The sequence below is a fragment of the Tarenaya hassleriana genome, unplaced genomic scaffold, assembly GCF_000463585.1.
Source record: "Tarenaya hassleriana unplaced genomic scaffold, ASM46358v1 Cleome5, whole genome shotgun sequence".
In the NCBI taxonomy this organism is placed as follows: Eukaryota; Viridiplantae; Streptophyta; class Magnoliopsida; order Brassicales; family Cleomaceae; genus Tarenaya; species Tarenaya hassleriana.
The window spans coordinates 3,029,207-3,052,177 of NW_010967707.1; the positions used below are offsets into that span (position 1 = coordinate 3,029,207).

At 39.5% G+C, this 22,971-nt stretch overlaps 7 protein-coding genes across 9 annotated transcripts in view; 4 read left to right on the forward strand and 3 right to left on the reverse strand.

Annotated features, from left to right (window-relative positions):
• The window catches only part of LOC104826552, a 3,360-nt gene extending 2,946 nt beyond the window's left edge, over nt 1–414 (forward strand). For both annotated transcript variants that reach the window (XM_010559304.1, XM_010559305.2), the window contains one exon: nt 1–414. In XM_010559304.1, the coding sequence (XP_010557606.1) occupies nt 1–203 (203 nt within the window). In that variant the 3' untranslated portion in view covers nt 204–414.
• Nucleotides 415–796: 382 nt separating this feature from the next.
• Nucleotides 797–5,160, forward strand: LOC104826553 (CCR4-NOT transcription complex subunit 10-like). The gene is made up of 6 exons (XM_010559306.1): nt 797–1,259; nt 1,879–1,965; nt 2,219–2,377; nt 2,465–2,551; nt 2,629–2,700; nt 2,995–5,160. Exons 1-6 carry the CDS (start codon nt 1,065–1,067, stop codon nt 4,843–4,845), a joined length of 2,451 nt encoding a protein of 816 aa, XP_010557608.1. The 5' UTR covers nt 797–1,064; the 3' UTR covers nt 4,846–5,160.
• Nucleotides 5,161–5,894: 734 nt separating this feature from the next.
• Nucleotides 5,895–8,134, reverse strand: LOC104826554. The gene is made up of 3 exons (XM_010559307.1): nt 7,468–8,134; nt 6,846–7,030; nt 5,895–6,643 (listed from the first exon to the last, which is right to left on the reverse strand). The coding sequence occupies exons 1-3, from the start codon at nt 8,009–8,011 to the stop codon at nt 6,206–6,208; spliced, it is 1,167 nt and encodes a 388-aa protein (XP_010557609.1). The 5' UTR covers nt 8,012–8,134; the 3' UTR covers nt 5,895–6,205.
• A 455-nt stretch (nt 8,135–8,589) lies between these two features.
• Nucleotides 8,590–16,156, reverse strand: LOC104826555 (N-alpha-acetyltransferase 35, NatC auxiliary subunit). The gene is made up of 16 exons (XM_010559309.2): nt 15,911–16,156; nt 15,141–15,208; nt 14,378–14,533; nt 13,948–14,115; nt 13,256–13,406; nt 12,695–12,774; nt 11,773–12,045; nt 11,554–11,697; nt 10,857–10,991; nt 10,515–10,613; nt 10,276–10,332; nt 9,815–10,019; nt 9,555–9,676; nt 9,357–9,425; nt 9,098–9,196; nt 8,590–9,018 (listed from the first exon to the last, which is right to left on the reverse strand). Exons 1-16 carry the CDS (start codon nt 16,044–16,046, stop codon nt 8,779–8,781), a joined length of 2,202 nt encoding a protein of 733 aa, XP_010557611.1. The 5' UTR covers nt 16,047–16,156; the 3' UTR covers nt 8,590–8,778.
• Nucleotides 16,157–16,651: 495 nt separating this feature from the next.
• Nucleotides 16,652–17,336, forward strand: LOC104826556. The gene has a single exon (XM_010559310.2). The coding sequence runs from the start codon at nt 16,709–16,711 to the stop codon at nt 17,300–17,302; it is 594 nt and encodes a 197-aa protein (XP_010557612.1). The 5' UTR covers nt 16,652–16,708; the 3' UTR covers nt 17,303–17,336.
• Nucleotides 17,337–18,433: 1,097 nt separating this feature from the next.
• Nucleotides 18,434–22,420, forward strand: LOC104826557 (calmodulin-binding receptor-like cytoplasmic kinase 3). Of its 2 annotated transcripts, XM_010559312.2 has the most exons (8): nt 18,434–19,488; nt 19,717–19,911; nt 20,257–20,519; nt 20,740–20,905; nt 21,031–21,120; nt 21,252–21,550; nt 21,683–21,913; nt 22,051–22,420. In XM_010559312.2, the coding sequence occupies exons 1-7, from the start codon at nt 19,194–19,196 to the stop codon at nt 21,887–21,889; spliced, it is 1,515 nt and encodes a 504-aa protein (XP_010557614.1). In that variant the 5' UTR covers nt 18,434–19,193; the 3' UTR covers nt 21,890–21,913; nt 22,051–22,420. The 2 variants fall into 2 exon arrangements, with proteins under 2 accessions (XP_010557614.1, XP_010557613.1); XM_010559311.1 differs by lacking the exon at nt 22,051–22,420 and having other exon boundaries at nt 21,683–22,049.
• A 291-nt stretch (nt 22,421–22,711) lies between these two features.
• Nucleotides 22,712–22,971, reverse strand: part of LOC104826558 (bifunctional purple acid phosphatase 26) — a 4,530-nt gene continuing 4,270 nt past the window's right edge. Inside the window, exon 11 of the mRNA XM_010559313.1 lies at nt 22,712–22,971. Coding sequence (XP_010557615.1) covers nt 22,944–22,971 — 28 coding nt within the window. The 3' untranslated portion in view covers nt 22,712–22,943.

A 22,971-nucleotide genomic window follows, 5' to 3' on the forward strand; every position in this document is an offset into this window, starting at 1 on the left:
CGGAAGAGAAAGAGCTGATGGGAGAAAGACTGGGAAAACTGAGAGAGGAATTGGATGAACGGAGACACTCTCTCTATCGGCGGGCGAACATCAACTCTCTGGCTCTCGCGCAAACACAAGGCGACCAACATTCCGTACAGGAAAATGTTATTAAAGATGATGATGGGTTTGATGAAATCGAGCAATTACTCCTCCAAAACTAATTAATTAATTAATTAATTAATTGCCTGGTGGGAGAAATAATGTGAATATATGTATATATATATATATATATATCTCCCAATTTTGTTCTGTACATGAGAGTCCAGATCTTTCAAAATGGATCAAAACGTATGTATTTAGGGGTATTCCGTGTTTGAGTAACGAATCCAATATCTGGATTTACAAATCTTATGAAATTGATATTTTTATCCATTCTCGAATATTTTAGATAATTGTTTTGCCCATATTTACCAAATTTTGATGTGATATTTTTTTGTCAATAGATAACCTAAGGTTTGAGTTACATTGTCTTCGAATTCAACTTTTTTATTCGATAAATACTACATGTATAGTTTTAAAATCAATTTTCCGTATTCATTATAATATATTTGTATCGATTTTTAAAATTATTTTTATATGTGATTTTCAAACGAATAGATTAGTTTGGAATATAATTATATACTAATTGATACGATCGGATTTTATATATCTCAACCGTGTATCGCGAATCCTAACAATATTATTATTTTTTTTGCAACGATGTGATAATACTGTTTTTTCCAAACTAATAATACTCCCCGAGTGTTTAATTAAAAAAAAATCATGGGCTTTGAGAATTGAAGAACCTCATGGCTTTCTCTCTCTCACTTCGCTTTCCCTCTGTTAATTTCTCACTTTCCTAGGGTTTTCGATTTCTTCTTGCTCAATTTCCACCCCTAATTCTCATCTCCCCGTAATCGCCTCCCTGGAAATTCAGTTCACGATTCAAGGAAAGCTACGGTTTCGAAATTCGATCTTTTCGCATTTGAAAGTTGAAGCGGTTTTTGCTTCGAATCTGAGTTTTTTACTTGGGTTGATCTGCTATGGATTCGCGAGATTCCTTGTCCGCTTCAGCTTCCGATGTCGGCAGAGATGGTTCCGCTTCCGACGAAGACTCCGTTCTTGTTGTTACCTCCAGACTTGCTAAGGACGCTGTTCTGTATTTCCAGTCCGGCAAGTTCTCTGAGTGTATCGGTGTTCTGAATCAGCTCAAGCAGATGAAAGAGAACGATCCCAAGGTGGAGTTCCGTAGATGTTCTTTGCTGCTATTGCTATATTGTGTGTGACAAGTTTACGAATTTTGGATATACACTCACACCATGTTATGGGGTATTATCTTCTTGCAAGATGCTTGAAATGATTTGCTTCTTGATTTTATCGAGATAGTTTAGGAATATTTGTCACAAGTCCAAGGTATTCAATCTCCATGTTGAGTTCGATATGTTAGTAGAATTCTGGATATACACTCACACCATGCTGTTACCCTCTTGTGCATTGTTAGTAGAATTCTGGATATACACTCACACCATGCTGTTACCCTCTTTTGCATTTCTTCATGTTTGTGTTAAACAGATGTCATTGGCCATGTGAATCCCATGTGTGTGTCTTCAAAATTTTCATGATTCTTGATTAGTCTTATGTAATTGTGGGATATACTTATTCTTGTAGAATTAATTGTTTGTATTGTATGATTATATATCTACAGCACTGTATCCTGAGTTCTGTTTGCTATGCTGCTAAACCAGATAGTGTTCTATTATCAATATCTAGGAGCCTTTGCCTTAAGGAATTTGGAGGTTTAAAATGTTCAAATAACCATATTACTATGAATTTTCAATTGATTAATATTTTCTTTAGATTCTTCACAATATTGCAATTGCGGAGTACTTTAGAGATGGCTGCTCAGTTCCTACGAAGCTGCTGGAAGCCCTTAACCGTGTCAAGGTATGGTGTTAAAACTTTCCTGTTGGGCTTCTGTCTGGTGGGGTTTTATCCACAATTCCACATTCATCTGCATCAATCTTCTTGAGCGTTTTTCTGATCTATGAGAACACGGTTATTCTGTCGTTCTTTATTTTTACTTTTTAATTCCACACCAGGACGTTATAAGCGAAACGCAAGGAATAAAGTAATTCTATATTAGTTTCTTCTGGTCTTGATGTTGATACTGTCTTCCTGTTTGCCTTCTTTCCCTCAGAAACAGAGTGATGAGCTTGCTCGTGCAACCAGAGAGCAAGTTGATGCTGCCAACCCTGGAAATAAAACTGTGGGGACAAAAGAGAGTAGCACAAATGGACAAAGTTCTAGCACTTCTTGCAATGATGAATTTGATAATACTGTGACAGTATTCAACATTGTATGTTCTGACGTTTCCTCAAGTCTAAGGCTCATTTTTCCCTTTGTATGCCGAGCATCAAATGTTATGTGTATTTTTCCTCTGTAGGCGATTACCCGGTTTCATCTGCATGACTATGGAAAAGCGTTATCAATTTTAGAACATTTGTTTCAGAATATCGAGCCTCTGGATGAGGTATTATTTCTTTTATTTATTTTTACATTGAACTTGTTGTACTGGTTCTAAATTGCCCTCCTGCTACTTGTGTGCAGACGATTGCTCTTCAAATCTGTTTTTTGTTGCTCGATGTTGCATTAGCTTGCCGTGACGCTTCAAAGTTTGCGGTGAGTTTTTGTTATTGATCAGTTTTGGAATATTGAAATACACCACAATCCTACATTTGATATATATGCCCTTGGCTATGGAAAAGTTTTAGGAAATGCATCTGTTTGGTTTTTCCCATCCATTCCATGCTTCTATTTCTGGCAGATGTTTTGTCTTTTAAGTAAAGATGCAGTGATTACTGTCTTGTATAACACCTTCTCGTATTAAAAAGTTTGGAAGTTAACTAAGGAATGTATGGATTCTCTCGTGATATTCTTTACTTGTTTGTGTGCCTGACAAGTGGTTGTTTACAGGCTGTGTTAAACTACATGGAGAAAACTTATGGTGTTGGCTGTGGGAGTCAAGTTGAAAATGGAAACTCTGTACAACTTTCTACAAACCAGGTATCGAAAATAGCCTCTCTCCAAACAAGCTCGTTGGCCTCAGATTCTGCAAATTCTGATTTAGCAGCTGGTGAAAGTACGTTGTCTAGAAGTTTGTCAGAGGAAACTCTAGAATATGACAATGGGCTTGCGGAAATTGGGGAGCAAAGCTTGACTAAGCAAGTTGACCGTTTTCCTGCAAACAATGTTGTCAAGGCCATAGGTGACAGATCGATCTCCGCTGTTGATCTGAAGCTCGAGTTGCAGCTTTACAAGGTTCGGTTCTTTCTTCTCACCAGAAACTTGAAACTAGCCAAGCGGGAGGTCAAACACGCAATGAACATTGCTCGATCAAGGGACTCATCTGTGAACATTGATCGAGGAAGGGACTCATCTGTGGCACTCCTCTTGAAATCCCAGCTTGAATATGCTCGTGGAAATCATGAAAAAGCCAGGAAACTGGTGTTTGCTTCTGGTGAAACAAAGACTTCAATCATGTACAACAACAACATTGGTTGCATAGACTATCAGCTCGGGAATTATCAAACTTCTACCTTATCTCTTTCCAACGCTTACCGTGCTTGCCTGTCACCTCGCAAAGAGAAGGCTACAAAGTTACTCTCTTTGTCACAGGATAAGTCTATGTTGGTAACATATAACTGCGGTTTGCTTTATTTGGCTTCTGGGAAGCCTGGAGTCGCTGTTCGGTGTTTCGAGAAGGCAACCTGTGTTTTCAGAAAACAACCTCTCTTATGGCTCCGGATTGCTGAATGCTGTCTGATGGATTTAAAGATGCGTCTTTTGGAAAAAGGAAGATCGGAAATTAAGGTTCAGGTTTATGGGAAAGGAAAATGGAGACACCTTCTGATTAAAGAAAAGGAGCGTGTGGAAGTTACTTCCCCTGATCAATCAAAGCTTTCATTGATCAACGCTCGGGCTTATCTCAAGAAGGCTTTGCGTTTGCTAAACAAGTCCAGCGTCAACGGGTCTAAGTCAGACCATCAAGTGGAACCTTCCTCGGTGAGAAAAGAATCCATAGAAGAGTCATCCTCAGATCCAACTGGTATGGCCTTGGGTTCAGGTCAAGCTAACACGAACACCAGCATGAAAGAAACGAAAGGAGGAACTAACCAAGACATGATTCGGAACTCCCTCTCGTTGTACGAAGATGTCCGTGCTCGGGAGAACCACATGATGAAGCAAGCCCTTCTCGCGAATACGGCATTCGTCGAGCTGGAGTTGGAAGATTACGTTAAAGCATTACCCGCAGCGAAATCCCTCTTGGAACTTCCGGAATGTTCCAAGATTTATGTCTTCCTGGGTCATATATATGCCGCCGAGGCTCTCAGCTTACAGAACAAAGCAGAAGAGGCTGCTAAGCATTTATCGGTCTATCTCCACGGGCAGGACAGCATCGAACTTCCTTTCATCCAAGAAGACCTTAACCAATGGCGCTTTCACAGAAGTGTAGATTGTGAAGAACGGAAGGATTCTTCCACGGGAGAAGCTAAAGATAATACCGCCTTTCTCAGCCCAGAAGAAGCCCGTGGGTCAGTTTATGCGAACCTAGCCGCCATGCGCGCGATACGAGGAGATTTTGACCGTGCTCAGCAATTGGTATCACAAGCACTGTCAATTTTACCGAACAACGTGCAAGCTACTCTTACCGGGATATACATCGACCTCAAGCTCGGGAAGACGCAAGATGCTGTGGCTCGGTTAAAACAGTGTAACCGCGTTAGCTTCCTTCCGGCCAAGTTAGAGTTGAACAGAAATTCGTAGATGCTGCTTCAGGTATCAATGGTTGTTTTAGCAAGTAGAAGATCTACAGAACGCCAGGGAAATAAGTTTCTACCGCAATTTTTTTAATCGCCAATAAGACCGGACATGCAATTCTTGATTTGGATTCACGTGTCATAGAGAGGGCTAATCGGTTTCTCTGTTCAAGAACCAGTAGAGAGATTTCGTGCTTTTGCTTAGATTTTTTGGAACAAGTTTATCGTCGCCTTCTAGAGTTTTAGCGTCCATGTGTATGGTCTTCCCTTCACTTGTCGTTTTAACATTTTAGGCGGTCTATGGTCCAAATGGTTTCGTATCCATATTATTCTCATTACGATAACTTAACCTTGGAAGATCTAATATAACACTATCACCTGATCAATTAGTACATGGATTTTGATTTTTAACATATTAACCCACCGGCTGTTTAACTTTGAAATATAGTTATAAACATATAGATTCTTAAATTTTACATAAAAGTTATCGACATCCAAATATTTCGCCGAAATCCTATCCTATGTGACGAACCGGAAATATGATTTATTTATGGATTGTCGTCATGTCTCCTGTGCATAATTGGTACGTAGAAAATAATTGATATATCCGCTGTTCTCTGACCTATTGGCGCAAGATCAATCAATTGAACATTAAACCCGCATGCCCCCTCGGCTCGCTCTGCCAGTCAACTTTACAATGCCCTAAGCCTAATTCAATCCCCCCTCCCCCCCCCCTTTTGCATGACTCCACGGGTGATCTGTCGCAGCCAGAGAAGATTCAAACCCCAATCCGAGGTTCACATTCCCTGCGTCGTTCCATCCGAACTCGTGTTTGGCAGTCTCGTTCAACCCTATCCTCTATCCTCGGCCAATATTCGTTACCAACCGTGACCTTACAAAACTCATTTGTTTTCGACCATGACACAAATAATATCGATCCGAAAAGAAAAAAAACGAGAACGACATTATCTATCTCGTCAACGAGTTTACAGCCGGATGAAATATACTACGGTTATCATGGATTAATAAAATGATATGAAGTGGTCGAGGGAGAGAAATAACAAAGGAACGAATCCTCATATATATTTATAGAGAGAGCGAGAGTTATATACACATATTGGATCGACATATTGATAAAATGTGAAGAACTCAAATGCTAGACCTAATAGTTTATGAGACTTAGTTCAGATGACAAGTCAAGTCTCCAGCAACAAAGCTCTTAAGTCGTATATACAATACATGAACATTATTCAAAACAAAAATGCGTTTTATAAAGGATTAATTTTTAAAATATATAAAATCACACGTGAAGATTATAATATATAAAACTTTACAGTAAAAATAAGGGTGTTACCTGGAATTCAGCATCAATCGGAATCGCCAACGGCGAGCCAGTCACTGGACTCGCCTTCTGAATCTTTCCTTTGTCGCTCACCTCGGGTACTTGCGTTGAGCAGTATCCAATCGCTTGAACCGCTAGCATTTGATGCTCGTCTGTTATGTACGTTCATATTAGGCGATGGCTTACCCGAGAGATCGTTATCATCAACCTCTAGATCGCTGAAGGAGATATCTTCCTCTCCCTCTCCAGAACCAGAAATCCTGTCTGTTCCTTCAGACGGTTCTTCGCTCTTTTCTCTATGCCCGATGTTAAGGGTCTCTGCTTTGTCAACGATTTCATCCACGTTTTCTGTTTTCCGACTCCTGGCTTCTTCATAAGCTTCGTGATCTCCGGAGCTATCCATTGATCCTGCTTCTCTCTTCTGTTGCAGCTTTAGTAAAAGCCGATCTCTTGTAGCGATTACCTGGACCATTGATATGAAATTATAGATCCACAGCACAAAATAAGTAGACGCTGTGACGAAAGTGTTCTATGGTTTCAGTCTTTTCATGACACAAAAATGTGTTCTTAGCACCTTCAAGAATAGCTATAATAAGACTTAAGATATTTTCTGATCTGATATGATCGACACAACAAGAATGACTGTTGAGTGGGTGCAGTCTCACCTTGGAGGTTGCTAGAAGCTCGAGATCATGTCCATTCACTCTGGGCATCATCAATATAAAGTAAATCAGCCAGAACTGCTCATCATCCACGCATCTACTCACTTCGTTCTTCACATCTGTCAGGCCAGGGACCAGATGTTCAATTGCCGATACATGTGCCCTCTGAGCCTCGGATAATTCAAAATCTGCAAAATTGTCGTGAGAAGTTCAAAACTCTGTGCCACACTTATTTTTACTTTGAAATTCACAGAGCACTATTTGGTTTCAACAAAGATCAATAAGCAGAAGAAGTGCATACACAAGATGATACACTAATCATATAAGATGGAGTTTCCCTTCTGAAGATTCATGCTCAGTGGGCCGAGTGAAAATTGAGCATATCGATTCATCGGTATGAATGGAAACCTCCAGGTTTAATCAATTCCAAATCCCGAGAAGCGATTGAGCTAGAATGTGAACGAAGACGGGGTTATGCAGCGGACCAGTAACACAACCTTAACTGAAGCGGGTGGACACAGATAAAGTTCAGATGAAACAAAAACAGTCAACTACACAAACCATCAACGTCTGCCACAAAAAAAGGGTCTAAACAACAATAAAATTGATTGGGCTAGGGATTTACCATTGTCTATGGATAAAGGAAAATCTGTCCAGCAACCAGGCTTCGTCGAAATCTCCTTCGCGAAATCGACTACTTCCTCAGATATTCCAGGTACTTTATCGAATTCATCATCCTCAGATTCGAATTCCGCCCCTTCACTGCCCCTTTCATCGAGATTACTAGGAAACTGCAACAAATTCGACAAGCGAGAGAGCCCGCTCTTGAAATTCCCGCCGATCTCCGCCAAATCGTTCCGGATCCCCACAAGCGCCTGCTGTGCCGAAGAATCCGACGTTGTCCGCCGCCGGCAATACTCCTCCTCCTCCTCCTCCACATCAACATCCACCGCGACAGCGGAGGAAGATTGGGATGGCGGAGGAGCGAGGAAAGCCGCGACGCCGCGGAGCTGGCGGCCGATGGTCTGACCGAGTACGGACAAGTCCTCCTTCACTCCGCCGCGGTTCGTCGGACTGTTCGCCGGAGACGGAGATCGGTAACCGGATGAAGAAGAAGAGGAGGGCTCCGAACCATTGGTGATCTGGAGAGACTTCAAGAGCCACGACATCGTAGTTTCCCTCCGAACAAATTCCTGGAAACCCTAAATTGATAATCTATTTCCCAAATGTTTTAATTTTATTAATTTTTTGGTTTTTAATAATTTTGAGACTACATATATATTTACATTTTAATTTTAGTGAGGTGTCCATTTACGTGTGTCACAAGCAGAGAACGGTGGCTTTTGGAAGTTATATGTTCATCTCATAATTCATTTATGAAAAAAAAAAAAAAAAGCACACCACACGGATTTAGGGTGCATGCATCCCATCCATCATAATTAAAAAAAAAAAATTGAGTATATAAAAAAAAAAAATGCGACACCAATCATTTTACATATTTTTAAATATTTGTTGCAAATGTCACATAAATACCTCCACTAACCAAAGCTGGGGTTGACCAGCATTCTCAATAATATTGAATTCAATTCTACTCTATTTTTATTCGGTTTTATTTTAATTTATAAAAATATTATTTTTTAAAAAAAAAAATAACCGAAACGCCAAACCCTAATCGCGTTTGCAGATGCTGAGGTTACAGGTAATCCTCGCACGATATTAGATAATAAGAATAACCGATACCATGGCAAAAAGCATAAACAGAATGTTTTTATACTATTGCAATGTTATCAACATTCTCTTCTTTTTTCCCCACAAAACACAAGATTTAACAACGAAGAAAAAACCATGAAGGGTACACATAGCCTCTAAAAGCATATGCAAATGCAAATAAAAGCTGTTTCCAATCTTAAAAAAACTGAGAGAACGGAGAGAGATTTCAGGATCTGCGGACAACAACGGTCGGGAAATAAGGATGGTGAGTGAACTCGAACGATACCTTGAGGGATCGGTCGACCGCCCCGACTCGGCAGATGAGGTTCAAGGCCACGGCGTTATGTTCCGCGACTTGTTCTAACCTCCTCACTTCAGCCAACCTGTCTGGTTCCTTCGAGAACCCGCTCTTTAGATCTTTCGCCATCTTTTGAGCGTCTTTGAAGTAGTTGTAAACTAGAAGGATCTGTCGGCAGGAAAGAGCCGATGAAAAAGGGTGGTTTTTTTGGAATTTAAGGATTCGAGTTCAAGAGTAGTGTACTTACTGGGAAACAAGCGTGAGAAGTGGATTCTCGGAATGACTGGTACGCGCTATAATCGGGTATACAAGCTTTCTGTAAAAGTTCGAAATGCTGCATAAATTTCTGCAAACAGAGGAGAAAAGCCCGTGAGTCGGGTAACAAAATAGGAAAACGCAGAGAGAAATCAGGCGGAAATAAAATGGTGAAAGTTCAGTTTACGATTACAGAAAAAAATACTTTCTTCGGTGGCGACTTTTCAATCATTGCAAGATGGGGGTCTTACCTCATTTTCAGTATTGAAAGGTCCAGAACTTGGTAAATCCATCCCTTCATTCCTCAAAGCAGCAAGCAGCTACAAACAGAAAAGTTTACCAAGAGGTTCATTGGTTGGGAACACCGTATAACTTTAACAAAGAATAACACCGTATATCATATACCCGTTTCCACAGACAAAAGAAATATATTAGATCAGGCATTGTACCATTGTGAGCCCTTCTGCGAGGCACATCTGGCACTGGACAAATAGTACCGGAGGAGAAACCTGTGTTTCTCGAGTCACCACATCCTTTGGAGAATCCTTTTTTTTCTTTGTCTTCTTTTTTGCTGATTAACCAAAAAAACGTGCATCAAATTCCGAATGGCGATAGACAAGCTCGCCAAGAAAATACAGCACGGTGATATTGTAGACCCAATTAGTTCAAAAGAAGGAAAACGAGTGATGAAGGTCGTTAGAACACATACCACTGTCAGCAGCAAGCGCTGTCTTGAAATGTGTTGTCTCACCGAGCTTGAAAAGTATAATATACATATACCAGTATATCATGCAATATTCACTCTGGGAATAGAGATCTAACTCAAACCCCAACTTGAGAAAGTGAGAGGCGATCCAATACATTTCCTCTTGTATCCAATTGAGTAAATGGTTTACAATCCTCACAGATATATCCTGCACAACCACAAAAATCAACGTTACTAAATCGATTTTTGACCCCATTTATAATTTTAAAGAGCTGAAAGTTTAATTTAGAGAAAGAAAGTGCGGCGTGAAAAAAGCCAATAAACAGCTTCCAATATATCAAGGTTGAGATTTGACTAATAGACTTACAGTAACAAGCAAAGACATATCGACTGAACCGAAGTAACAGTTTTTGTTTATAAACAGCACATGAAATATCAATATACAATTTACAGCAACAGCTTACCTCACTATTTCGAATGCCAGTTGAATCTCCAAACTCATGCCTGACAGAAAGCTCTAACTGCCAATTGATAGAATATAGATGATCGAGATATTGATATGAAAACCCAAAACAGTAAAATGTACAAATAATTTAAGGCCTAAAGAGGGCAGGTTCAGATATTGTGCCAAGTAAATGATGATCTCGATCTACAGATTGAAACGTACTCAGACAGGAAGCTCAATATAAAGAATGGCACAAACCTGTACATAAATGATGCGCCAATCATTTAAGATTTTCCCAAGCTTACGCCTTTGCCATGCGGTATTAGTACAAAGTATTTTAAGTAGATTAATCACCAACTGCACGCAAAATGAGAATGCAGGGATCAGATAAAACCAGGTGGATGCGAAAGCTATTTTTACCAGCTACAGAAAAAAGTACTCCAAATCGGAAAGAATATGTGACTCTATGTAGGAGCCTAATTTGTCATTAACCAAAACTCAGGTTTAATTATGTAGATAAAATAGCACATAATTGGAGCATTAGTAATCCACATGTCAACATAAATGTAGGCCAAGTAGAAATATCACTATCGGCTTTACCTGTCCAAGTTGGACAATACACTCGTTCTTTTGAATATCATGGTTTTTTGTGAACTCAGGCAAGGCAGCAGCACGGGTAATAATAGCGAAAAGGGGATCACGTCCATAGAGTTTCCCATCTTGCACCAGAAGAAGCTGGTATAACAGATTGAAATTCATGAGAAAACTTAAAAAAGGAGAATGCATCGTCAATTGTTTTTAGTAACACACACAACATAATTTACCATCGGAAGTTAGGTACAACATCATACGATTTGGCTACCATCCGCACCTTACTATCTTAATGCTAGCATGAAACTTAACAACCAGAATTAAACCTCAATATATAATAAAGGTATATCCCTACTGAAACTCTGTTCCTGTAATCTAATTTTCAGGACTATTACAAATTCAGGAAGAAAAAAAAAAGTAGAAAATAGGAAACGGTGGCCTAATATAACAAGTGAAACCATCAGTTTCAGTGTGCAAACGGAAATAAGCATCTGAGCAAGAACGCTGCTTTGGCATTGGGAAAATAATTAAACCTGAAAAATAGCAGAAAGCATGGAAAAGGCTATGCAAATGCAAGCGCAAACCAGAAAGAATATGTGTCTTAAGGTTAGTACATCAACTTTTTCACTTTTAAGCCCAGCAACCTAAATAGTTTAGGCAAAACCAGAAACAAAAAGATGCAAGGGTATCGACAAGACCAAATCACCTGGAGATGAGCCCTAGAGACAAGATCAGGTTCAGATTTTTGAAATTGAACCACAAAGCGCAGGACAGCATCCAAATCTGGCTCTAATGAGAATGAACAAATCTGGTCCAGATTGTGAAGAAGTTTCACAAAGTATTCAAGAGCCTGGAAATGCAGAAATAAAAAAGTTATAAAAGAGAACATAGTTCTGAGAAAAATATAGAATTTAGGACCCTATACCTTTTTCCAAGAGAGAAGTTTGATAGAACGTGGTGGAGTGGGAGCTGATAGTCTTTTGTTTATACTAGCATCAAATCCAACCGGTTGATGACCTGATGACGTTGTCCTCTCTTCCATATCATTTTCAACAGTTCCCACAGCATCTGATCTCAGATATTCAGCTGACTTAAGAATGGTATCTAACTCTGATATGCAAGAGCCTATGTGTTTTCTTGCCAATTCCAGACCACGTCCTTGAGGCCGTCTAATACAATTAAGAGCATGTAGAAAATGCTGAAAGAGATAAAAGAGGGGGTAAACTACTACCATTCCAAAAATTGATAATTGTTACAACTGTTAAGATAGAACAAGGTTCACAGGACCAAAAAGGATGTCATGAAGGATACACATGTCTGAGTTATTCTTGTAAACTAAAAAAAAAGCTGATGAGTGACAAAGAACTTGCAGAAATTTCAGATCACTAGTTCTCATCAGCCTATTCATTCTGGTCAAGGACAATTTGGGCTTCTACAATACAAAAGAAAATATTGTGATCTGTGCAACACTTTCCCTAAAAAGGATGTATTCATGAAATGCAACTAGATGGCAAGAAGAACATCTCTGTTCAATGTCCATTTTTTATAAGACAAGGTACAGTGTGTATGGAAGACACCAGAACAAACATGTCTTACAGGTAATAAGTTGAGTATTTAGCTCACGATTGATAAAAAACATCCTCAAATGAAGATAAAATTCTTTGGTTTTCTACTGCATACTTCAGAACATTTGCAAGCATAGAATCAGTAATCAAGTCAGCATATCATTCAAATACATGATGTGGCCGAAAAAGGAACAAATTGGGATATAGCATAAAGTAATAGCAAGCGCAGAATAAAAGCCAGTATCGTTTAGGAAACCCCTAAGAATAAACAAAGCATGAGACCTTACGGAAACGTATCCGGCATAACAGAGCTTTGCAATAGCTCTCTTCCAATTCGAGATTCATTTGCAATGGCTCTAATTCTGCATCAAAAGCACATTATTCTCCATTTAGTAGTAATGCCAGAAGGAAGAGATGCTATATTTAAATGCTAAAAGTAGGAATAGTGCAATGCATCACAAAAAGCCAGAAGGAGAGGGCAACATTTTTTTTCTTGGACACAATCAATTAAAGTGATATCTGCGGCAGTACAGGATGCAGGCATATATTATTGCACAGAAGAAAGCTCAAAATTATCAATGATACACTAGAGAGAGGTAAGAGTATGTAAAGTTGTTAGTTAGAAAAATTACAAAATAGACAATCGATATTCATGCTACTCTTTCCAAAATCAGCATTATTTGGATGTGGAAGTATAAAAGAAAAAGCGCATTCTTATCCCTAAACGCGTGAAGAACTTTTCAAACCCGTCAATAACATGAATACTCTAGATTCTCCTCAGTTTCTAAATTGCAAGCATGTCTGTGCAAAATAACAAAGAAAAAAGAACTGCAAAAACAGTACCTTCCAATGCTCTCCTTTTTGATGATGGAGCCCTACAAGCCCGCAGCTGACGGCTGATGGTCTCTTCGACAGCATTTAACAGAGACAGCCCCTTGCTGTCTTCATCCGCATTCAGAGGAAGACCATATGTCATCGTAAAAAGATCCTCCTCCTGTCATTAGGAAGGTTAAGTGATTTATTCTACGTGAATGCTGTGAAATATGCAATTCAGGCAGCTAAAGTGAGAGCACAGTAAACACGCAACAATTGCTATCCAAAATCCCCACCACCTATCTTTTCAAGTTTTAATCAATATCAAAACAATGGGGAAAACAGTCCACACATCTTCGAAACAAAAATTCTTAAGTGAATCATACGCAGGGGAAGACAAATTTGGAAAAGGGTATGGCACTGAACCCTTCTATGCCTATGTTTTCTCCAATCAGAGGAAAGGTGCCTTCTCAACCGAACAAAGGGTAGACTCAATTGTTTCAGGTTCGAATAAGTTGATTGTAATTAGAAACTAAGATCTTTCCGGAAAGAAAAAGCTGCAATTCAGAGGAAAATTCTAAAGGAGATATTACATATAAGATGAAATTAATCTGTCTATTTATAGGGAGCCAATAACGGTAAGCTGCACAGAATGGGGATAGAAATAATTTCTTTTACACCACAATAACAAAAGAGGCCAAAGAATCATTCGAGTACTTTACTTCATTTGTGCGTGCATCTGAAACAGCAGAAACAACTGCCCTGCAAGTTGCACGTATCACCCTGCAATAAGAATGCAATATAGCATGTGAAGACGTCCTCTCAGGCCTCAGAAGATAGATGCACGAAAACACAGTTTGTGCCAATGAATGACCCTTGTGCCATGTTGCCTACAAAAATATTAGACCACTTCAGATAAAAAAAAAAAGAGCAGCAAAAATATAAGAGACAGAGAGAGCGACAAAATACAGATAATGATACACCAAGAGTTAGATATGAGTAGAAGTATGCACCGGACCATTTCCACAAATATCATATGGAACAGATGATAGGTTTACTCAACGCCCAATGGAAAATGTGACATATTATCTACTCGGAAACTCAACTAATGGCTCACTCTACACCATTGTAGCACAGAAAAACAACAGTTACCTCACATGCGAGGAGATGATCCATGATGTCAATAATGCACTGCACATCAACGGTCCTATCAGAGCTTATAGGCACTGGAGCGACACCACTTTCAATCGCTTCATCAATAGAATAAAATCTAGACACCATACCAGAATCCATCTTTGGGTCCATTATCTGGTAAGAGAAAGATATAATGTTAGAGAAAGAAAACAGAACTTGAAACAATAGTAGATTGTTATTTCAGAGTCAAGAAGACGCCACATCTAATATCCACTGGACAACCCCTATAGTTTAGTCTAATAGAGTCTAGACCAGCAAGGTGCGTCAGTCCACAAAGGCCACAGAAGAGCTATTCATAATTTAGAAAGTCTATCAGATTAAGTTGGCCAAGCCCAAGAGCTGATCTGTACTTTTTCCAGGCATCTACACATATGGCCTCATGGAACTACCATACTGGGACACCGAGAACCAGCTAAACTAGAGGAAGAAAAGACTTCTACAGTGGCAGCTATCTTAAAAGAAACTAAGTAGAAGAGCAGCAAAAAAAGGAGCCACAAGGAAATCCAAGTGTTCAGAAGACCATACGGTCAAAAGGCAAATGAACCCTGGAACTAGACTAATGACTTAATAAAACCAATTAGTTTCATCAAGTTAATAATCTCATCTATAATTCTGGAGATGGAAGACCAAATATACTCTCTGTTGTATGGATGAACAATGAAAAGGAGATAGATAAAGTGATAACCAGAAAAAAAAACCATAAGATCAAATTGAGCAGTACCTCCAATGCAGACATTGCGGCATAAAGATTAAAATTATCTCCATGAATGAGCTCACCATCCTGAAGGTCTGCAATGGTTGAATTAGAAAATAATCATTCAGCATGGTTACTTACAAAACAGAGCCTACAGTCAAGATCCTTATCTTTCATTTTGGACAAAATGGTGCAAGTCAAAATAGACATTTGCGCATTCCAAATCCTTATTTTTCATCTAATCATCCAGGGGACAAGTCATGATAGGGGAAAAGAGGAAACTACTACTTCAAGCCAATGATCTTACTAAAAAATATAGCACAACTTTCTGAAAAAGTTCACTCGTGACTCGCCTGATCATGATTTTCCACCAGATGGAGAATATCTTACTAGTTCGAGTATATACAATCGTTTATTTACAAGGATACTTGTGACAAAACATAAACATGGAGACACAGGCAAGTAAAAACAAAAATGTGGTGACAATAAGTTCAGATTTTACAACCACAAGAAATTGAAAAAAAAAAACAGAACAGACAGGAGAGAATAACCATCTAGTACCATCTCAACAGAGAAGTCTGAGTTAACCCGTAAGTCCTGTCTTCAACTAGAATTGAAGTATCGAATCATAATCTCGATATACACGAAATAACTCGCTTTTAGAAAACCCTCCAAAGTTCTCTCCATTTTCTGTCACCAGCTTTCTCGGCAACCAAACAGAACCACAACCGACAAATTCGAAACAAACAATTGAACTGAACAAGAGGGAGAGAGAGAGAGAGAGAGAGAGAGTCGACCTCGGCATGCGGCGGAGAGGAGAGGCGAGACATCAGCCCAGACAGAGTTATCGCCGGAGGGAATAGAACAGTGTTGCTTCGGCGACTGATGATGATCCGCCGACGAGGAAGATTCCTCGTGCGCCATGGACTGCATCTCCGTCTCGGATACTCCTCGGATCTCAGATCCTCAGTGCCTAGATTTTGATTTCGTAGCTCTCGAGCTCGGTTGGGTTTTCTTTACTCTTTTTGGTATAGATACGCTTTTTGATCTACGCGAGAAAGTGGCTTGTTGGGGCTGTTTAGGGCAATTACCGGGTCGGGTCATACCGACACGTTGACCCGACACTGCTCGAGTTTTCATTTTATTTTTTAAAATAAATTTTGCTTTATAAAATTCCAAAATACAATTAACTTGGGGAAAAATGTAATATATTATTTTGCAATATTTGTCACATACCCGATAAATGACAGACAACCACGCTTTTGGCAATTTGTATTTAATGTGTGAATATATTTTATCATTAAAAAAACGTGCAGTATATATATATATATATATATCTATATATATATATATATATATATATATATATTACTTGTTTTCCTCTAACACTTGTTCATAATTAGTATTCCCAATTTTTCATGGTTTACCATTCAAACCTTACCCACAAATAACCTTTGGGCCTAAAAAAATCGTGGAAATAAATTTGTACAATAGTTTCACCATTAGTTTTGTACGTAATTCGAGTTTAACAAATTGATTACACACTTGAAAAAAAAAATCAATCTCGCAATATTAAACATTAATTATAACACAAAATGTACACGTCCCTACCAATAATCTTAACCTTCTCCCTCCTCCTCCTACCACCGTCCTCTTCCTCCGCCACCGCAACCACCTGCCGGAAACCTCCGTCAGTCTCGACCTCAACCGCCACGTGTCCCTTGCCGTCGGACCTAATCCTAACCGCTTGTAACGGCACGACCGCTTCTCTCTCCGACCTGGAAGAGTCCTGCATCCAAACCCTAGCCTCCGACTACCGCACCGCCTCCGCAACCACCGCGTCGGAGATGGCCACCGCAGCAACGTCGGTGGCCCTGGAGAAGGCCGAGCGCACGGCCGAGCTGATCGGGTGGCCGAAGAAACCGGCCTTCAAGAGCTGCGCGGAGAGCTACGTGGAAGTGGTCGAGGCGCTTAGGAATGCGGAGAGGTTGCTTGCGAAACACGGCAGCGGCGACCGTGATGACGTGGAGGATGCTGACGTGGAACTAGGGATGGCCCGTGAGGCTGTGGACTACTGCGATCTGTTGTTGACGGTGAATAAAGACGACACGGCCTCCCCGGTTTATGCGGCGAACAGAGAGGTTTATGGTCATGTGATATTCGCCATGAGTGTTGCTGATTTGTTGTAGTGCCCAACGATTTTTTTTTTTTTTTTTTTTGTAGTTTCAATAATAACTTATACATATACATATACACACACATGATGTGCGTATATATATATATATTTCATTATTCCATGAAACTGTTAGGTTGTTTTCGGGATGATATATATGGGTGTGATGATGTGATAGAAACCGAAAGGAATAACATAATTTTATAGACATTTTCAGTGATCATAAATGAAAAATGGAGTTATGTTTCTAAAGAACAGTTGTGGATCAAAGTTGGCATTTCGAGTTATTTTTCTGTGGTCTTTATATTTTAGTAAAACAATATCCATTCATAATTTTCTGTGTTTTTTTTTTATCTGATTACAATTTGTATTCGGATTCGATTTTCATTACAAAAATTATGGTCTAAGAGATGATAATGTTACTGCTGTTGAAGTATTTTGTAATGAATATATTTTTTATTTATTTTTCCATAAACAAACCTCTCAACTACACCTGCACATGAATATATATATATATATATATATATATATATATATGAAGTTAGAATATGTAAGAGATGATTTTTTCCTTAGGAATGATTATTTTTAATATGGAATGGATGTTAATAATTGAAATTCAATTGTTACAGAAAAAAAGATGAATTCTTCTTGTTAAGTAAGTTATAACAAACAATTCACCATCTGTATATACGGAGTCGGTCGTATAATTTCCGAGTTGACCGGTTCAATAATCTCACTTTTTTGTCCGAATTTCCAAATTGGCAGGTTTAATAGTCCATTCGACCAAAACAAAATCATATATTATGAAATTAATCTCGTTAATACCATATGAATGTGAAACCTACGCGAACAAACGTGTCGTTGACATTTTCGAAATTGTTTTCTCTTAACCAATACTACTAGTCGTTTCTTTTTATATATTTTTAATATAAAAATGTTATTATTCGTAATCCATTTTTGGTTATAATGTGACGAGGAGTGATAGTACTAGGTATTTTTATTTTTATTTTTATTTCCCTACAAAACGTCCATAAAAAATGCCACGTTCGCATAAAATATATGAATTGACTTAAATACCCCCCACCGAAATAGAGAAAGGCCCGCAGAAAGACCTTTTCACACATTATAAAACAAATAAAGTAAACGGCAAAATTTGGGAGCGAAAAATCCACAGGAATTTGGAAGACGAATCTTCCAAGTCCTTACGCGGTGTCTTCCATGAACTCTGACGAACAATGACATCTCCTCCGACAAAACCAGTCTTCCCTTCTCCGTCCCCTTTCACGGTCTTGTCTCACAAAAGGAAAGGCTTTTCCTTTTTACTGTCCATTGAATTGATTCAGAGAATGTTAGTCAATCCATTGGATTAGGTTCCGGGTTGCTTCCTCTCTGGCTATTGGGTTTTCCTTGTTTCTTGGATTTTGATCGTGGAAACTGGAAACTTGTGCGGAATCCACTGGTTGACCCAAATCGAAAGTTCTGCCTTTTCTCTTGCTGTTCATGTTCTGGTTTCTGGGTTTATCGCTTTCGTGTACGGTGGGTTTACGGTGTCGGATAGAACCGAAGTTCTTATGGTTTTGTGGTATTAGGGTTTCGAAATTCTAGATCATTTTTTTGAATATCTTTGTGGTTCTGATCCAAAAGGGTATCTGAGAATTCAACTCAGTTCATTACAGTGATTGATAGTTTGGTCAAATTTCAACGTTGGAGACGATTTTGAGCTGAACTCTGTTCCACGATTGATATTGGCTGTCTTAAGGAAGAACAACTGTATAACCTAAGCTGATTTTAAGGCGAGTTTGTGAGATCAGTTTTGGGGCTTTTGGTGTCTCTTCCACTGTGCTTTTTGTTCATGGAATCATTCAGGGTGTAGGAGTAAAGTTCGGTTCTTTCGGATAGTTTTACTAATGTGTAGAAAGGGTTTTAGCTTAAACATGGTGTTTAGTCCTCTGCTGTGTCTTTTCCTGTTATTTCATCTGAGGGGAACTTCTGCCTCTGCATCCACTGTGTGGTCTGCCCTTTGTGGTTCTGACCACTTGACCTACTTGAAATCTTGTCAAGAACGGGGGATTTTGTTTGCAATCAATGGGAATTCAGTGGATAAAGCTCGTTTCTGCGAATCCATACAGTTTCATAAAGCTGAAGGTTGTATCTTTGAGGACTCTTTCAGTGGAGACTTATGTATGCTTCATAACTTTCTAGGTATGCTCCTAACGCGAGGCCTCATCCGATTTTATCGGTGTTTGCTTTGAAACTGGCCTGAAGTTAAAGTTGCCAACTTTTAGCAGCTCGGGTAACAAAAGAATCGAGGAAATGCTTGGTTTTTACCTTTACGTCTTTTGGCATACATAAGAAACTAAGACGATCTTGTCCATGTTGATTGGGAATTTAACAAAATATGCTGTGATCGAACTTGTGCTGCTTATTTAGGGAGAAGGGTTCTGCAAGAAAGGTCTGGGGAGGGTTCCAAGAAACGGAGAGTTGAATTTGTATCGTCGTACCCTGTAAAAGCCAGCATGGCGGCAAGCGGGTTTTTGCTCTTCTGTTGTGCCATTGTTTGTCCTTGCTTCCACAAGGAGAGGAAAGCAAAAACTCCCGAAGTTCTTCCAAAGGAACCAAATTCAGGTAAATCAGATTTTATTTCAACGTAAATTTGATAACGAAACTGGAAAATCTGTAAGAATACAGTTTGACAGACAGCCGGAATTGTATAATTAGCGGTGAAAATTTCATAAGCACGGACACCATTCGTTAGAGCTTGTAGATTAGTTACCGTTAAATGGTTACTTTTTTCAAACTTTCATGGGTAACTTGCTAATACGGAACCGATCTTTTCTCTATCCCGGCTGGAAAACAGAAGCTCCCATTTCATTGCCATGCCATATATTTCTCGACGTTTCGTTCGGTTTTCCTCGGGTTTAGGCATATCATCGAACAATATAATATCGATGTTCACTAATCTTCTTGCAGTAAAGAAAGTTACCTCTTTCGAAATGAGTCCTCTGTCCGAGAAAATCCCACCAAGGCCTTACCGGTTTCCTCAAAGCCCGTCTAGATTCGCTATGTCCCCGAGACCAAATAGGTTCGGACCGTTGCATCTAAGCATGAGTCAGATTGTCAAAGCGACAAACAATTTCTCGGAGGGTCATCAGATTGGTAGAGGAGGGTTTGGAATAGTTTACAAGGGCTTCCTAGATGATGGTCAGATCATCGCCATAAAACGGGCCAAAAAGGTAGGTATCTTTGTGGTTAATTTACAACGGCCTGTATAGGTTCGATCTTTCGATGATCGAATTTTTTACAGTCGAACTATTGTATCGAGTTCTTAGAATTGAAACCGTCTAATGAAATCTTGATTTGACGCTTCTTGTGTTCGGAGATCCTTCCGAGTTCTGAACTGAAAGAACACAACTGTCGATTTGGTTTGTGGTCTGAATGGAAATTGTCATGCAGGAACACTTTGAGAATCTGCGGACCGAATTCAAAAGCGAAGTCGACCTTCTGTCCAAGATCGACCATCGGAATTTAGTGAAGCTGCTCGGTTACATGGAAAAAGGAAATGAACGCCTTATCATAACCGAGTATGTCGGAAACGGTACTCTAAGGGATCACTTGGATGGTAAGAACTTTTTTAACCCAGCATGCGTGAAATTTCCGGCGTCTCGTCCAACGAAAAAAACATTGATGTTGTTGTTGTTGATGATGATGATGATGGTTCCTCGCATGTATGTATGTATCTTGCAGGCGCTCGGGGGAAAATACTTGACTTCAATCAGCGGCTGGAGATAGCTATGGATGTCTGCCATGGATTGACCTATCTCCATCTTTTTGCAGGTATTCTTATATATCTTGCAGTCTCATCATATATTCGCGAGGTTTTCTTCGCTCGATGAATGTCTCAGAGAACGGATTTTCCTCCGTTTTTTTTACCGTTGTTGACATCGTTTCGGCTAATCTTGGAACAGAGAAACAAATCATTCACAGGGATGTGAACTCATCGAACATTCTCCTAACAGAGAGCATGAAAGCGAAAGTTGCAGACTTTGGGTTCGCAAGAGGCGGTCCGTCTGATCCGAATCAAACCCACATCGTTACCCAAGTGAAAGGTACGGTCGGTTACCTCGACCCCGAGTATGCGCGGACCTATAAACTCACCACCAAGAGCGATGTCTACTCCTTCGGGATTTTGCTCATCGAGATTCTCACTGGGCGTCGTCCAGTGGAGACCAAACGACCTATGGAGGAAAGAATCACAGTTCGATGGGTAAAGAAAGCTTCCTTTACTCTTTCTTATCCCTTTTCTCTGCACGAAAAGCCGCTCGTTTGAGCGCCAGCTTTCCGAACTTCTCAACCAGTATCACGAAGCTTTCGGGGTGTTTTTTTTTTTTTTGGGCAGGCATTCGATAAATACGAGGAAGGGAATGTTCGGGAACTGGTGGATCCGAACATGAGGGAACAAGTGAGCAAAACGATACTGAGGAAGATGTTCGGTTTAGCATTTGACTGCGCGGCTCCGACCCGAAAAGATCGGCCGGACATGAAAGAAGTTGGGGACCAGCTTTGGACTATAAGATCAAACTGTCTCAAGCTATCAAGGGGATGAAATGAAATGAAAAATGAACAAACAGTAAGTATAAATAAAAAGCCTCGTCAGACCAAAATCCACAAAGACAGATGTGTCTGTGATTGTATTTGTATTGTATAACCCTTCCATGGAAAATTCTGTGTTAGAATCAGATAAAAGATGTCCATTGAAACCTTCAGGTTTGGTTACTTTCGAAGAATCTCTCCAGAAAATATCAGAAAAGACGGTCAGGAGCTCGAGATAGCGTATCCGAGGTCTGAGAATGGCAATCGAGTTTTGTTGCAGCGTATCGGGGGACGGGAGCTCGGGACAAGAGGTAATCGGATCCTGCATCTTTTCCACCTGCGCGAAGGTGGAAAACCCAGTATGTGTTCGGACATGTAATGCACTCGCTAGTGAGTATGGCTCGGGTAATGGGTGTTGATAGTTGTTTCTAGTCTCATCGTTCTCGCGTTTGATCGGTTTCATACTGGATGGATGTTTCGGTATTTGATCCAGTTCGGGTCTTTCGTTTTTATAAAAACATATATAAATCGGTTATTATATCATATTTGGTTCGTTTTTTATTTTTGTTAAGAAAATTTTAGATCTTTCTTTAAAAAAAATTCGGTTTTTTAAAATTCGGTTGGATTCGATCTTGGAAAATTCGGTTTTCTAAAAGTAATACCATTCGAAAAATTTACGATTCGGATCGAAAAAATATCGTGTTTTTTTGGGTGACACCGAAACGCCCACCCTGAAGTACCCCCCCTGCTTCAAGGTGTCTATGTCAAATAGAAAGAGCAAAATGATAAAGGATTCAAATCCGTTACTTCATCTGCTCGAGATTATCTGGGATCGTAAAAAACCCCAAGGCCCCATCCTTATTCAAACAACAAAACCCTAAATTCCAAAATATAAGACACATGTAACAAACACCAAAGTCTCCGTATCATATAATCATCATATTACACAGATAATAGTCCACACTTTTTTTTTTTGAAATTTTGTAACATTACTGCAAATCTCCATCTCTATACATTTGGATAGCAGCCCATTGATGGTTCAGACTTAAAACCGAACACTGCTGTCCTCAGTTCGCAATCCAATCAACCACGACG

Coding starts and splice junctions, on each gene's coding strand:
- LOC104826553 (XM_010559306.1), top strand. CDS start 1,065: ATGGATTCGCGAGATTCCTTGTCCGCTTCAGCTTCCGATGTCGGCAGA. Junction 2,378..2,464: donor CTGTGACAGTATTCAACATT/GTATGTTCTGAC, acceptor TTTCCTCTGTAG/GCGATTACCCGGTTTCATCT. Junction 2,701..2,994: donor GTGACGCTTCAAAGTTTGCG/GTGAGTTTTTGT, acceptor GGTTGTTTACAG/GCTGTGTTAAACTACATGGA.
- LOC104826554 (XM_010559307.1), bottom strand. CDS start 8,011: ATGTCGTGGCTCTTGAAGTCTCTCCAGATCACCAATGGTTCGGAGCCC. Junction 7,031..7,467: donor TCCTTTATCCATAGACAATG/GTAAATCCCTAG, acceptor ACAATTTTGCAG/ATTTTGAATTATCCGAGGCT. Junction 6,644..6,845: donor AGCTTCTAGCAACCTCCAAG/GTGAGACTGCAC, acceptor TCAATGGTCCAG/GTAATCGCTACAAGAGATCG.
- LOC104826555 (XM_010559309.2), bottom strand. CDS start 16,046: ATGCAGTCCATGGCGCACGAGGAATCTTCCTCGTCGGCGGATCATCAT. Junction 15,209..15,910: donor CCTCTCCGCCGCATGCCGAG/GTCGACTCTCTC, acceptor CAACCATTGCAG/ACCTTCAGGATGGTGAGCTC. Junction 9,019..9,097: donor CTTCTCACGCTTGTTTCCCA/GTAAGTACACTA, acceptor TCCTGCCGACAG/ATCCTTCTAGTTTACAACTA.
- LOC104826556 (XM_010559310.2), top strand. CDS start 16,709: ATGTACACGTCCCTACCAATAATCTTAACCTTCTCCCTCCTCCTCCTA.
- LOC104826557 (XM_010559312.2), top strand. CDS start 19,194: ATGTGTAGAAAGGGTTTTAGCTTAAACATGGTGTTTAGTCCTCTGCTG. Junction 19,489..19,716: donor TATGCTTCATAACTTTCTAG/GTATGCTCCTAA, acceptor CTGCTTATTTAG/GGAGAAGGGTTCTGCAAGAA. Junction 21,551..21,682: donor AAAGAATCACAGTTCGATGG/GTAAAGAAAGCT, acceptor TTTTTTGGGCAG/GCATTCGATAAATACGAGGA.